The 16,659-nt window shown below is 42.4% G+C and overlaps 1 protein-coding gene across 2 annotated transcripts in view; it reads right to left on the bottom strand.

Annotated features, from left to right (window-relative positions):
• The window catches only part of GSAP (gamma-secretase activating protein), a 725,614-nt gene that overhangs the window by 295,505 nt on the left and 413,450 nt on the right, over nt 1-16,659 (bottom strand). For both annotated transcript variants that reach the window (XR_013608568.1, XM_078679324.1), the window contains exon 15: nt 10,886-10,978. Coding sequence is in view for 1 of the 2 variants with exons in the window: in XM_078679324.1 (XP_078535450.1) it covers nt 10,886-10,978 (93 nt within the window). In the remaining variant the exon portion in view is untranslated. The remainder of the gene's footprint in view (nt 1-10,885; nt 10,979-16,659) is intronic.

The following is a 16,659-nucleotide window of genomic DNA, read 5'->3' as shown; positions in this document are numbered from 1 at the left end:
AAGAAAGAACTACAAAAGACTCACGTGATACATACACTGAGTCATCAGCGTGATGGCGTTGACGCTGCAGGGAATTCATTGGCTGAGACAGCCACAGCGGAAGCAACTAAGCCGGCTTCCGTAGCCACAAAAAAGCGTTCAGAAAAATACATAGACGGGGAAACCATGCTGGCGGTAAAAACGTCTTCAAAAGGCAACTGTGCAGCATTACCCATGAACTATCCACTCAATTATACATACATAATCGATGCAAACTCCGTTCCTTTTGCTCGAATCCCTGGAGTGGGGGATAGAGTAATTCCAAACACGAACAGGAGAATCTTCTTAATACAAGAAGCACATATGGGATTAGGTCTAAGGCATCAGATGATCAAGGAATCTCTGACAGAATTACAATCAGAATACTGGTGGCCGGGAATGAGCATGGATAATCACAAATTTGCAAAAAATTGTGAAAATTGCAACAGAGATCGCAGTGGCGAACCGGCCGAAGTAGTGCCAGAAGACCTAATAGAAAGCATAAGGCGATCTATACGCATGATTAAACAGGAAACATGCGTCCCAATGTATATTATTTAAGACTAGATTCACTTAAAATGTAGACACCAGCGCTCGGCTGACGCCAGAACTGTTATAAAAGATTTGCGAGTCTATATCGGCACAAACGCAATTGGCATGCTACATTCTGACCAGGGTCCTGATTTTAGCTCTCGAGCTTATAAGGAGGCCATGACCAGCATGGGCATTGCATTGCGGTACTCTTCTCCCTTCCATCCTGAGGGAAACGGGATTGTGGAAAGGAAAAACCGAGACATAAAGCAATCTATAACGGCAAGGGTATTAGGTACGGGTGATGGGTGGGTCCAACATTTAACAAGTGTCCAACGTACTAGAATGCACATTCAGGACCTCGATAGTCAGACTTCAGTGGTAGAAGAAAAATGCTTTGATATCAAAGATCGTTTGGCTATTTTACAGGACTTAAATGAAACAAGAAAAGACCTGAGCAACGTAAAGATAAAACAGCAGCCAACAGCCACTGAAGAGAAACCATCTGTTCCATCAAGGCCTGTCTGGATTCCAAAGATTGGGGATCTGGTCAGAGAGATGATCGCGGTGAAGAAGGAATTTGGGCCTTCTTACAGAAAAGCAGTACCTGTCTTAGCTGTCAACGGAACAAGATCAGTTGTACTACCGCCCCTTGCTGGTAAAAAGGAGAACCAAGTTGTATCAATCGACCTGGTAAAACCACAATCATGTGGCCGATAATAAGTAGTAGTCCCAGTGGACTCCCAAGAAATAGCAGAAGACCAAATCTTGCTACAATCCAAGAGGTTCAAACTGAGAGACTAATCACATTTGATAAACCTGCAGTGATTAAAAAAGGACTATGCAATAATGCCATGGAACTTGTGCCTCTTGAAGCCCAAATTGAAACAGTTTATCAAGAAACACCTGTCTACAACGATGTAGCCACAGACTATGCTAATGAAACAAAGAAAATTCCAAAAGCAAATAAATATCCGGAAGCGATTCCAACAATTGACAGAACCTGCATCTGGCTACTTCATCAATTTCGATGACTTTTCGGAGGATCCAAGCGAGCCTGAAGAACAGCCAACAACTAAATCTTTCAAAAACAAAGTAACAGAACTCTTTCATCAACTCAAAGAAACCTATCTGATTTCTCCATGGATTGAATTTTGGATTGTGTTAGGTGTACTTTTACTCCTGCTTTGGCTCATCATGGTTCTTTGTTTGGAAAAATTCATTGAGGGAAAATATAGTACAATGGACACTGCAAGTCAGAACATCAACTTGGTCCTAAAGCCACACAAGTCATCTCACATCGAGAAAAGAGAACTATCATCCGTGAATGTCACAGCCAATCCAATACCCGGTGGGGTAGCTTGGGACAAAACAGATTACGAGATTTATGGCCCGGTCGAGCTCTTGAAGTATCCACACCAGTTTAAGATTTCATTAAGTGACTTTGTAAAACCGAGCACATTCTCTGATGATTGGGACTTTGAAAGTATTAATGATATGATGTCAGATTTAGTAATGTCAGCAAAATTTACAGAACATGATTACTTGCAGGGTTCATCTAATTATGAAGAAATGTACTGCTACAACCATTTTGCACATCACTATTTGCATAAATCTGCTCAACCTAGAAATGTTTTAAACTATAATCAATGGGAAGATTGTGCAACTCCACCAAAAGGCAGTTCAAAAACATTTTATGAGAAATTCCCATACTTCTCAGGGTTTGACACAAGTGAAGCAGAAGCCTTTTATTTCAAAATGTTAAATAAGACAGGAATGAAAACAATGCTGACAAACACTAAATTAATCTATTCAGAAGCATTTTATGAACAAATGACTACATTTGGTTTTGATTTTTGGAAAAACAATATTGAAACAAAAACCATCTGGGGTACCAAAGATTAGCAGGTCCAAGGTATAGAATCATTATTTATAGCCTGCATGATCCCAGAACAAATTATATTCTTGAATGATACCATCCAACAGACAACATGTCTTGGCCTAGCCAAAATTAAAGACTTAAACAAACCGTCTATTCCAAAGCCAACACCTGACAGTAATAGCACTACAGATGTTGAGATAGACGTATCCCATATTTTTAACCAAAACAGAACACATCCTGATTGGAAAAAATGGTTGATCTGGCCCACAGACACAAATAACTGTCAAGATAGATTCCTGAACAAAATACAGGGGTTCAAATTGACCAGGCCAGACCCTAGATACTCCCAGAGACAACATCCAGGGATAGTTACTACATACAGTGTAGGAAAACTCTGCCTCGAATGGCTACAGAAATCCACACTGACAGAAATTAAGCAACACTTGACTTTACTTAAAGACGGTGCTGACTTGCGTGATTTCATAATGGGACCACGCAAACAGCGTCAAAAACGTTTCATAGCGGCCGGTATATATGCAGCTTACAACAAAGCTTGGAAAGAAACGCAAATTGAAACAGCAGAAAAAATACGGGAAATTGACCGTATTAATTTGGAAAAATCACTTTCTGTTGTGGACAATGGGTTAATGACTGTCTTCCAGAATATATTCACTGGACAGTATTGTATCATCTGCTATAGATATAATAGAGCAGGACTTGCTAATGTTACAACATGGTCAGTCCCAATTACGTTCTATTGTACAGCTTGGCTGGACGTTACAAAATCTGCGTTCAGGCTACGTGCCTTGGCGTTTAATCAACACAACGTCATTATTCTCTATCTTTAACCTTACTGATGCACAAATCAGCTTGGCACAGAAAGGAGCAGAATATACAATTCTGAGCATTGAAAAACTTGAGAGATTACCATTGACAATGTCAGAACGACCTGTCATTGAATGGATAATACACAGAATAATAACTATTCCGATAACAAATTTCCAATTTAAATTCTGTCAAGAGTATATACCAGCAGGCCAGTATGAAAGGTTGGGTAAAGGGTACATTAAGTCATCATGGAAATTACCTTACACACACACATGTTAGAGTGAAAAGGAACAGAATGTATTTCTTAGTGGTAATAATTGTATAAGGTCACTAAGTGGTATACTTCTGTGTCAAGGTATTAACCTGCATGGGGCCTTTGAGGGAACTTCAAACAACCTTTCATGTCACCAGCATGGCACACCTGCAACTCGAATAGAGCCATTCTTTAGACAGCTTTCTAACAGGAGCTATATTCTAATAGTGGACCACAGATGTTGTGGCATGGTGCCAGGAAAAGCTTATCTCGTGAGCGTTAGTTCCATGGTCACTTGCTGTATGCAAGTATTGTTTCCAAACAGCACTCCAGAAAGGGAGGCAAAAATGTGGCCCTTTTTGAATATCTCTTCTATTCGAATTGATACTTTAAGCAGAATGAAGTCTGTCCTTTTGCAGACACCTGTGCCCTTGACGTCATCAAAAGAAACGTATGATCTACAAGTCGCAAGGACAACGGCAGAGATACATAGCCTTTTATCAACAAATTGCCCCCTACATTTCGCAGAAATATTAAGCCAAATCCTAAATATGTCTGATACCAGCGGTATCCCACATGTATTTAAGACAATTTTTTCGGAACTGTTAACACCCTTCTCAACAGTTCTGGGCATTTTTCCTAATTTAGTCCATTCTGTCTTTGGCGGCCTACCACTCCTGTTGGGACTCGTAGCAGGCATTTTATTTTTGATACTTCTGCTTCGTTATGGCAAGCCAAAACGCAGACAAGACTCCAGCAACAATGGAAGAAACAATCCTAGCTATACGCTATCGGGACCGCATAACTAAAGTCCTTGGATTAGCCCGGCTAAGAGATCTGAATATGACCTGGTTTCTTTCATTCAGACCCATCTGGCAGAATTGTATCTTACCTGTGCTTCGATGTATGCTATGCGGAGAAGAATGAGTGTTGGACGTTTGTCTTACACTACAATCAGCAGTACCATTGGATACAGATACTTTGCTAAGTCCGGTAACGGCTCATGCATCGTGTTGTCCCCAGCGGTTACCAATCCTGATGACGGCATTCGTTGAGACTTCACCACTGCGATTAAAGGGTAGTGAAGTACGAGATGAGAGCAACATCACCCAGGTACGACCTTCTGTGAGCACTGCTGATTCGGTCATCGATGATAGCAATCATGCTCACGACTGCACAGTTGCGGCATTTTCCAACTTGGTCGAACTTTCACCTGAAGCGGTAAACCACTTTTTTGAAAGTCTGTCTGAAATGATGTTTTCCCCCGAACAAAAAGAATAACTTTTAAGCAAACTAGTACACAGCGTTCCCTTAACTCTGAATTCAGCCTTCGGCTTTGATAAACAAAAGCTACTGAACATATTTGGAACTATATTTTTTCTCTCTCCCCTGAAAGCGAAATTATTTTTTTTACCGATTCCAAAATATTTCCCTTTTTTCTGGCACATGTACTCTGCTTGAAGTAGAACTATTCTTAGAGAACAGAGCTTCTATTTTAGGAACTCTAAAGACAATATATCACGTCAGCCTCTAGCACATTTACAGCAACTTTATTTATATGCGATGGAATGGTCTCGAACTTTTTTTCTGTATTAAGAGCCATTTCATGTGTAAATGTTTCGGAAATCATTCATGCCGATATATATATATGCATCCTTTTTAATGAATGATTACACTGCTTGAAAAGCGTACAGTACCTATAATCATTTTCATGTATTTCGCATACACCATTTCAAATGCAAAAATGTATTTTGGGGTGGGTTGGTATGCACATGCACCTTTTATGTTTACTATTGCTTAAGTTTTAGTAATGATGGACATTAATTCGTGGAGTGGGTGTAGTGTTTTATCTAGGAACCTGAATCGATATTCCTATTTTATGCCCTTGTCCGGCTATAATCAATAATATCCATACAACGGCAAAATAATCATATCCATAATTCAGTCGTAGCACATGCTGTCACATTAAGCAAGGCTACTTCTCCGGCCCCCTAGTAAGCACAGCGAGTTCTCTAAACAAAACCAAGCCTCCAGCAACCTGGGAAATCCCCCTTGCTTTTGTTTTGATTTCGTCCTAGAACTCCTGTAAAGCACTGTAAGAACGGCCAGTTCTTAGTGACATCTTTATTGACGTCTTATGTCCAACCTTACGTCAAACCCAGGCACCTTTCAGGTATAAATATACAAACGTTGCCTTAAGCAAACACACGGTGGTGATTCTGGAGCAGAGCAGCTATCTACTTGCCCGAGAGCCCAGCTGATGCGAGAGCCCACGGACGCTGCACCTCCTCCCTGACGCACTGAGAGAGACGCTGTCTTTTCTACTGCCGAGAAATCCAGCTCCGGTGTTTCCAGATACCTTCGCGGGTTACTGGGATATCGAGTCCTGAGAAAGAGATACAAGGCCTCCTGCTTTCTAATACCCAGGTACGGAGCTGACTAAACCCTTACAGAGATTTCTTGAGTCAGATTCTTGGCAAAACAAACTTAACTTAAACTGCTACTTACTTACTCCCTCCCATGTATTAGGCTTAGGTCAGGTACACCGGGGTAGGCGTAGTTAGAAGCACCAGTTGAGTACGATTAGTCAATGTATATATGTATGTATATATTTTATCTATTTTAGTACGATATGGCTAAGAAACCATATCAATGCTTTTACAGTATTATTTTATAATCCTCCTTTTACTGTACACACTTTACTTTACCATGAGCATTACAATTGTGGCAATTCATTTCTCTTGTATGAGGAAGAAGACTGCTCAATAAATAACACCTTTTATTGAAAACGCCCGTCTCTCTTTTCTCTGCATTCTGGTGAAACTAAGTACGCACATTTGACTGAGTGAAATAGCGGTCTATTGTTTTCACACGACTCTAGAGATACACTCTTATTCAGGGAGAGCAAAGTTGTCATGTTCAGAAGCTAATCCCTTCTTGTCTATCCAGGGAGGTTAAACTCCTCGTTTATTCGAGAAAGTTTCTAGTGACCTCTGAGCTAGCTGGCAAACCTTAAGTCTAATATAGTCAGTAGAGACCTAGATAACCTCAGTCCTACGTCTACACTGCTGAATATATTATTCCAATGCGCAGAGCCTATTGGGAATATAGGAACTACACTACAGCCCCAACATCGCCATCACCTTTCCTGAAGAATACAAGATCCAGAGGAAGGACCGCCTCAACCACCCAGGAGGATTACTCACCATCACACACAAAAGGTCCCTCCGTCTCCCCACCTCAAGCGCTGCCTTCTCTGGCGCTGAACACCTGCACTAGATCCAGACCAGCCTCAGAACGACATTCCGTGCCACCCCCACCTACAGACCCCCCTACCCCCATGTCCCATTCACCTCCACCATCACAGACCTCATCGAAACCCACACCATCGCCTCCATGGACTACATACTCATCGGAGACCTGAACTTCCACCTCGAAAACCCCAGCAACCCCAACTCCACCACCCTTCTGGACAACCTCACCAACACTGGACTGAAACAGCTAGTCACCACACCGACCCACAAGGAAGGACACACCCTCGACCCCATCTTCCAGGAGGAACCAACATCCTGTTCATCCACACCACGCAACCCCCATGGACGGATCACCATTGCGCTCACTTCCTTTTCTATACACCCAAGCCGCCCAAATCTGCTCTGCGCCCTCTGCGAAGGAACTGGAGCAAAGTCACTGAGTATCAGCTCAGCTCAACTCCACCCTCAACCGCGACACCCCCACCACTGCACAAATGGATCTCCAACTGCGCAGAGAAGCTCACACCCCTACGCAACTCTGACAGACAGCTCCCCAGGAAGGCCACCTGGTACACCACTGACCTGCAAGAAGCCACGAGCAGACGCCTAGAGAAGAAGTGGAGGAACAGCGAAACGCCTGAAAACCACACCACCTACAAGAACGCCATGACGGAATAGCACCAACGCATCAGGACCACCAAAAGGACCTTCATCCAAAACATAATCTTCGCCAACTCCAGAAACTCCAAGGAACTCTTCCGCCTCATCCAGGAATTCACCAAGCCCCCCCAGCGAAACCATGGACATCACCCCATCCCAGGACCTCTGCAACAAGCTTGGATCCTACTTCCACCTGAAAATCAAGAGCCTATATGACAATTTCAATGCCTGGACACCCGACACGGCAACCACCCCCTCGTCCGGCGACACCAGCCCACCATATCCTCCTTGACACAGGCCACGATTGAAGAGACCACCTCGGCCATGAAAAGCATCCACTCAGGGGCACCCACAGACCCCTGCACACCGCACATCTACCACAGAGCCGCCATCATGCCAGAACTACGAGGCACCATCAACGCCACCTTCAAGACCGCTCCTTCCCTGACGACTGGAAATGTGCAGAAGTCAGACTCCTACGCAGATCCCACAGACCTCAAAAACTACCGGCCCATCTCCCTCCTCCCCTTCGCAGCAAAAGTCACTGAAAAGACAGTCAACGCACAACTAAAAAGGTTCATCGAAGACAACTCCATCCCAGACCCCTCCCAATCTGGATTCCACCGCAACCACAGCACTGAGAGCGCCCTACTAGGTGCCACAGACAACATCCACACCCTCCTCGACCAAGAACACACCGCAGCCCTGATCCTACTTTAACTCTAAGCAGCATTTGGCACAGTCTCCCATTGCACACTCGCCACCAGGCTTCACGATGCCGGCATACAAGGAACTGCCATCCATTGGAACCGCTTGTTCCTCACCGGCAGACCCCAAAGAATCAGACTGCCAACCTTCCTCTCCAAACCCACGGAAATCAAATGCGGAGTACCCCAGGGGTCATCGCTCGGTCCAACCCTCTTCAACATCTACATGGCCCCCCTCGCCACCATCGTCAGACAGCACGGCCTCAGCATAGTATCCCACGCCGACAACACCCAGCTCATCCTCTCCCTCACCAAGGACCCCACCACCATCAGACTCAAATTCCAGGAAGGAATGCAGTACGTCACATCCTGCATGAGCAACAGCTGCCTGGAGCTCAACTCAGAGAAGACAGAAGTCCTCGTCCTCGGAACCACTCTGTTAGCATGGAACACCACCTGGTGGCCCACCGCCCACAGCAGCCCCCCAAACCCCGCCCAAAACCTCGGCATTGTACTAGACTCCTCCCTCTCCATGAACTGACAGGTCAAAGCTGTCGCCTCCAGCTGCTTCAACATCCTCCACATCCTACGAAAGATCTTCAAATGGATCCCCCCGACACTAGAAAGACTGTTACCCACACACTCATAACCAGCAGACTGGACTACGGAAATACCTTCTATTCCGGGATCAACAAGTCTCTACTATGCAAGCTCCAGACAATACAGAATACAGCAGCCAGACTCGTGCTCGGCATCCCTTGACACAAACACATCAGTCAACACCTACGGAACCTCCACTGGCTCCCCGTCAAGAAGAGAATCACGTTCAAGATACTCAGCCATGCCTACAAATGTCTCCACAACATCGGATCCCAATACCTCAACGAAAGAATATCCTTCCATGCAACCAAAACAAACCTCCGATCCACAAACCTCGCCCTCACTGAAACTCCGCGCATCCGCAGAGCCAAAACAGGAGGAAGAGCCTTCTCCTACATCGCGGTCAAGACCTGAAACAGGCTCCTGATCGACATCAGACATGCCCCGTCCCAGAAAATTTACAGGAAAACACTCAAGACCTGGCTCTTCGACTGAACTGAGCTGCCTTACACCCCCCCCCCCCACCCAGCGCCTTAAGACCCTCACGGGTGAGTAGTGTGCTTACAATTCCCTGATTGACTGATTGATTGTATGCTTCCTCTGATTAAATCAACTATGCACGGTCCAGGTCTTGAGTCCACAACATCTGATGGTCCTAGTGGTAGGCGTCTCTATTCTAACCAAACTGGACTTGCATGACACTCAAAGCCCTACATCACAACACCCCGAGGTACCTGGCCCAGAAACAGGAGCTCTCATGTGGAAACAGATCCTCTGGGAGCGCAAACAACCTTTTTTTGAAGCCTCAAAGATTTGCCAAGAAGAAAACATTTAATCGCTCCTTCTCTGGAATTGCTCCAAGGATTTGGAATGCACTACCCCCAGAAACACGACTCAAACCATCATCTGCATCCTTCAAAAAAAAAAAGTTACATCTCTTCTCGTGACGAAATTCATGTGAACATTAGTTCGGACTCCTGTAACAATCCAGCTGTAAGATAAGTCTTTATCTCGTAATACTATGTTTCTTTTGCATAATTTTTCTTTTGTTTAACTACCTTACTTGTAAAGCGCTCTGATACCCGCAAGGGTCATGTTCGCGCTATACAAAACATTTAAATAAATAAATAAATAAGCAAATACTGTATCTCTGGCTTCTCGCAAAGATGCAGGCCAGTTTACAACTTCTTCAGAATCTGGCTTTTAGATCAGTTTATGGGCTTAGTAGATTTGAACACATGACAGAGACCCAACATTCTCTTCGTCGGCTACTGGTCTCACATTTAAAAAAACAGTGGCTAGTTCACAAAGCCCTACATGGCACTGCTACTCCTGCCATCTAACCCTGTATGTCCCACGACAATCCCTCATTCGTTGCGTTTGAATTAATGGAAACAGTACCTTACTTTAGGATTAAGAAGACTTCTGTGGTAGTTACAGCCTTCTCAGTTTTAACGCCCAGATTGTAAAACTGCCTGCCATTACCTTTGTGCAGCATCATAAACCATTCTTCCATTCGTAGAGCCTTCAAGACACACCTTTCCCAATAATTTGCTTCTGCACTTCTCACATATCATACCGGTTGTACTGCCAAGATACTATTGGTGAAAACACTTGTACAGGTATCTATCAAGACATGTTTTGCTGGTTTAGGGGAGATGTCAGTGGTCAAGAGTTTGGTTTGTGGGGCTCAACTAAATAGATTAGTCTCACATGTTGCAAGCTGCTCCTCAATTCACTGATCGCAATCAACGCAGTAATCACCATCAAAAACAGCAGGCAGACACAAAGGCACAGATAATGAAAGGACTGGTCCAGTAGAATTAGGCTGGTACTCCCCCAAAAAATAAGGAATTGACATCTGCACCTGTCCATATTCACATATGTGCAATGATCAGGCAGCATCTGCTGCAGACAACTAAGTGGACCCGTGGTAGCTGCTACTGCACAGTCTGGAAGAAAAAGGTTTTCATATGAAATACATATGAATACTGAGATGTATTACTAGCAGTAAGCTAAAGCTAAAATATTTTAGTGGCCTAATACTTCATGCTACTAGCCACGTTCAAGTCCAATATCTTGTAAGAGCAGTCCTGAGTTTTCACACCGGTGTAAAAACTGGTCTCTTAACATGCACTGCAGTCTACTATACCTGCTAAGAAGAAATGATAGCACATGAGGTGAGGATGTTGCATGTTGATGAGGTGAAGAAACTGACGAGGCAGATAAACAGCAATGTAAACACCTGTGAAAAAACAAAGGAGATGCAATAAGATAACTATTTGCCATTATCAACCAAAAAAAAAACACAGGTGCAGGGTTAGAATAACTTAGCTATTGAGGATATTTATTCGTAGAGAGAATAGATTAGTACCAACAATCACTTATCAAAGTGTTAGCACCTAGAAGTGAGAAGTCTCATTCTAAAAATTAGACAATGCTCAGGCAATTATCTTGGCCAGGTGAATACAAAAGGGCAGCCATATTAGTTCCCAAAAGAGTACTGTAGCGTTTTGACAAAGTTGATCTGAATGTATGTACAGGTGGATGTTAATGTCGGTATCAAAATCAGTCCTTGATAAAGATTTTTTAAAAAGCACATTTTAAATCAGTCTAGAAGGGTGTGGTTGTCTTTGGAATGCGTGGACTGTCTTTACGAGCAGAAGCACCACTCAGCCAGGCAACGACAAGAGAAGCAGAAACTTCACTAAGTAGACTGATGAAATACATGTTGTAAGGTAATGAATGGAAGCTATATGTTCCTCTCACAGTATGTGAGAAATGTTTCCCCTCTTTCACAGTATGTAAGTGAGAAATGTTTCCTACACGCTAGCATTTCTACAGTGAGCATGCTTTCTTTTCCTGAGCTTTAACAGAGCATGTTCTGGTAGATGAAGTTACTGCTCATACTCAACTAGGAAGTATTGGTGAAGATGCAGATGTCTGAAATAAGCTCATCATAGTCTGGCCAACCATAGCCCGTTGACAAGCTAGGATGCCCACACCATAATTTTTCGTGTCTGCATTGATGATGACCATATAGCTGCCTAGCAGATATCAGCTAATGTGAATTTACCCAAGTAAGCCATGGTGGCTCCTTTTTATGAGTAAAGCGTGTACTGGTGTGTGTAGGGAGTACAGTTTTAGTACAGCAAATTTGGATGTATTTGAAAATCCATTTTGCAATGGCTGCCTTAGAAATATGTTGACCTTTGTAAAGGGTAACAAAAGCTGGTTAGTCTTGCCGAAAGACTTAGTCCTGTCAATATAAAACAGGAATGTCAGCTTAACGATTAAGGTGTGTAATGCTCTTTCTGATACAGAATCAGGTTGTAGGAAGAATAGGACAGCTCAATAGCCTGGTTAATCCAGGTAAGAACTTCGGACTGGTTTCAAGAACTACTCTATATCCTTGAATACCATAACAAGTTCTCATTTTATGGCTACCATTAAATAAGACCTTACAAAACAAAAACGTTCTACTTTTTAACAGAATTCCCTCTCCGCGGGCAGGGTATCATCAAAGATTGATGGATCTCCAAAGAACATTAAGACACCTATGGCTTAGATTAAGTTATTTCATTATGCAAATTGAAACAGACAGAAGTCTCCATTTTCCATTAAGTTAAAAGGGCCTTCCATCCTTTGTTTATTTTTCAAATTCTAAATAAAAAATAAAAATTGCCAGTAAAAAGCAAAAATAATGTTTTCAAATTTTATTTAGTAAGTCGGCACCCAGTACTAAGTTTACAATGCTCATCTCTTCCACAAGCTGAAGACATGTTGGCACTTCCAAATTTTTTCAAAGCATTATTTATATCAGTAGTTTGACAAGTACATAATGTTTTTCTGAAATAATGGGATCTCGAAAATCTAAGCAAATCTAGATTGATTTGGATGTAAATAATAGAGTTTGAAGTTGATCTTGATGAAAATAATGATGTAAATGTGGAGGACTCTAATTAAGACATTTTGCACGTTCTGCTCTACCTCATTGACAAATTGTTTATTTTATAATAGAAGAACAATGTGTAGGATTAACAATTAACAACGTATTTTTTGTTTCTATTGGAGTAATTTAATATATGTATAAGCTTTATTTTTTTATACAAATAGTGATCTATGTCTGATATTTCGATAAAAAGAATTTGAAAAAAGCTAACAGCTTACATTGAAATGTTCAAAGCATCAAATTACACATAACCACAACAGAGATAGGCAGCAAATAGGTTACAACAATCCCTCTACAGTGTCCTAGTATACAAACAGATGATGCTCCACTCCCGGAGATAGCTGTCCAACTACTCAACAGATAATCATTGAATGAAAGCCAACATCGATAGAACCAAATTGGAAAAGGCACACAAAAACAAAATCAGAAGGGTTGCCAAGTTGGTCACAGAGTAGGTATGATTTGAAAGGTCCACTCACAAATTCCAAGAGAAGCATTTAACAGTGTTAAATATTTAAGACTGTCAACAGGCTTCAAGTTTTGTCAGCTCTCTGCCACTATGTGTCACATCCAGCAAACATTTAAGATTTGTCCTAGTGAATGCAGACAATAACAAAGGGATTCCAGTTGAAGTATTAGCTATTTTGACATTTGACAATAACCGATTGTTGTGTTACTTTCTCTGGGTTAACCTATGGTGGACATCTTTCAGAAATCTCTTGTTAACAATATTTAAGAACTATCCTCTGCATCTGCCCTATTCTAGTGACCACATGGTGATTTTGCATTGCAGTGGGAGTGCAGTAGAGAGTGTTTTCGGCCACCCTTCGTGGGTGAGGTCAGCGGTCTAGTCATTGACAGACTACATGCATTTGAATGCAGGGGTACCGGAGTGTACAGAGGGACTTTTTCCTGGTCAAACTGGGGAGGCCGACCTATTGAGGAGCCTAGCAAACTTGTACATTCTGTAACCAACACTAACTTTGAAGTCTAAATTTTCTAATGTTTATACTTTAATGCAAGGTCCCTTCCTTAGGACTGAATGGAGATCTTGGACTTTATGAATGGTGCGAATCCAGACCTAGTCTTTATCACTGAAACAAACATTAGTAGCTGTACACTGCTGGAGGTTATTGCAGCAGTCCCAGTCAGCTACAAGATTTTGAAATGTGGCAGAGAAGGTAGTCAAGAGGGGTATTGCTAGTATCTTTTAGGATTCGTTCCTTTGCACTGTGGAACGCAGTACCCTGATGGGGGACTGCAAGATTGTAGACTTCCTGTTGTCCCGAAACTCTTTGGTGCTACGAGAGGGTGCTATTCTCTACCAGTAGCCCAGAAATAACTCTCAGCTGTGGCATCTAAGCTTTTTGCCTGGTTGTCCCCTCTTGTTTTAAAATATGATTTTTCTTTAGTAATTGGAGATTTTAACTTGAATTTCAAAATCTCAGAGGACTCTCCATTTAAGAGGCTAGAGAATGAGATGCAAATTCTTCATTTAAAAAAATGAAAAACGGCTCTACCCATGGGACACGGCATACTCTACATATGCTGTGTTTCAATATTTATACGATTAGGATCCATGTTATCGACCAGTTACACTGGTCGGACCATTTCTTAATCAACTTCTCTTTCACACTGCCAGAAGATATTTTAGAAACAAAAACAGATCCATCCCCAAACCCAAAAAGAGTTTGGCGCAAAGATAACGTGGAGTCTTTTATAGGTCACTTCTGTCCTCCCGAGCAAGAAGGTATGCTTTTAGAAATGTAGTTAGAAGATTTTAACTCAGCCATTACTAGGGAGGAATGCTCTTGTCGAAGGAGGCTGTTAATTAAATGACTGTAGACATGCGATTTTGCAATGCATTTTCTATATTCCTTTGTGAAACATTCACCTTTAAAAGCCCAAGTCTCGTCTCCTATGGGCTCATATGAAAGATTCATGATACTTTGAGGATTAATACCCCCTCGACTGCGGGACTAGTTGCCCCTATCAATTGGTGTCTCCTATGTATTTTTCGTCCTGATGGTGACCCGTTTTGAATAATATGTACTTAGGGGGTCGAAACGTCTACAAAATAACCTATGCGGACAGTGTTTTAATATATTGATGGTGGATAGCAGCACTCGCTCCACGGATGCTAACTAGAAATATCCTACTACCCTATTAGCCACATATGTATATGTTTCTGTACAGAGCACGTATGCACTTTTCGCACCAATGGTCACTTTCATTGTGCCATCACTCTCTAGGAGCACCTCACAATTTGTTACGTCTAATGAAATGAACTGCATATCTCAAAGAATAAACGGAACAAACAAAATGAATATATATATATTTGAGCTAATTGTGTTAGTGGTTTGTGTACCCTGATTCTAATACTCTACCATGGAAGTCAAGGGCTACACTTCCCCAATAGGGACCACTTGTTTGTGGAAAATTACTCGGGTTCTTGACAGCTGCGCTCCTAAGTAAAGTAGTTCATCTAGACACTCTCCACAGAATTAAGGACAGAAAAGAGAACATGCAAAGAACTAGAGTACATATGGTGTCACGCAAAGTGAACTGAAGACCGCCAGGCACATAAAACAATGATGAAAATTTACTATAAAGCACTTAAGAAAGCAAAAAAAGAGTACTTTATCAAAAGACTGGAAGAAAATACCTCCAGCGAACTATTTTAAATTGTAAAGGAAGTAGCACACCCTAACAATTAAAATCAGACTGAGAATGAATTGCGAAAAGATGGTCAGATTCCTTTAAGAACAAAATAGAAAAAATGTACTCAACGTTTAAGGATCAAAGCCCCTCTAGAAGACACTCAGGTCCTCATGAAAAAGTGGTGGCTCATCTAGGCAATTTTGAGAGTTTTAGCGTAGACCAGGTGGAAAAGACCATGTTAGAAGTAAAACCTGGTTCTCCTTTTGATTCATGTCCCTATTTTATTTATTCCCGCTTGGCCTCCATTTTAAGCCCCTAGTTGACCCAGAATTTTAACTCTTCCCTGACCAATGCTGACTACCAAGCTACATGGAAGCAGGTTTTGATTCCACCCCTGGTGAAGAAAGCAGGGATCAATGTCTCAGTTGTGCCCACTTATCATCCAATATCTCTGCTGCCCTATATGTCTAAAGTATTTGAAAGATTAGTTAATGTCCAGCCGACATCTTTCTTTGAAAATAATCTATTGGATGTGTCACAAAACCAGTTTTAAGGCCAGAAACAGCATAAAGTCTACTTTACTGGCTGTACTGTGCAGCATTAGATGGGAAGTGGTTCAAGGAAAGGACCTGTCCGTGGCCTTTGACACGGCCTCTCATTGTCTGTTGATAAAGAGATTAAATGAGAGCGGGTTGTATGCAAAAGCGTTACAATGGGTTGGTTCCTTTTTAAATAAAATAACTCAGTCAGTTCAGATGCCCACTTTCAGATCCACTCCCATGTATCCAACTGGGGCATTCTGCAAGGTTCCTTGCTTGGCCTTACACTATTTATTGTCTATGTCTCCTCCCTGGCTGTTACAGTCAGAGCTTGGAACTGCGAGATCTGCTCCTATGCAGACAATACTCAGCGTATTATTTCTATAGGGCAGAGACACTAGGTAGCCACTTGGATAAAAGCACATTGTCTGAAGCTTAATGAAGAAATAACGTAGATCCTACATATTGGAGGTGCCCGTAGCATCCAGGACGCTTCATGGTGGCAGACGTCCCTGGGCATCGCACCTGAAACAAGGAGAGTAACAAAGAATCTTGGATTCCTGATAGATGATTGCCTCTCCGTGCAGGATCAGGTCAATGCGACCTGTGGCAAATGCTGCTATGTAAGCTCTTTCGCTCGATTGCAGTGCAATGGTGAAGGTCAGTAGTCCAGGGATTGATCACGTGTAGGCTAGATTATGGCAATGCCCTATATCTGAAAATGGCAGATTTCTTATTCACTCGTCTACAGTCCATCCAAAATGCAGCAGATAG

This window comes from Lissotriton helveticus, chromosome 1_1 (assembly GCF_964261635.1).
Source record: "Lissotriton helveticus chromosome 1_1, aLisHel1.1, whole genome shotgun sequence".
NCBI classification, from domain to species: Eukaryota; Metazoa; Chordata; class Amphibia; order Caudata; family Salamandridae; genus Lissotriton; species Lissotriton helveticus.
This window is presented reverse-complemented; position numbering and strand designations above follow the sequence as displayed.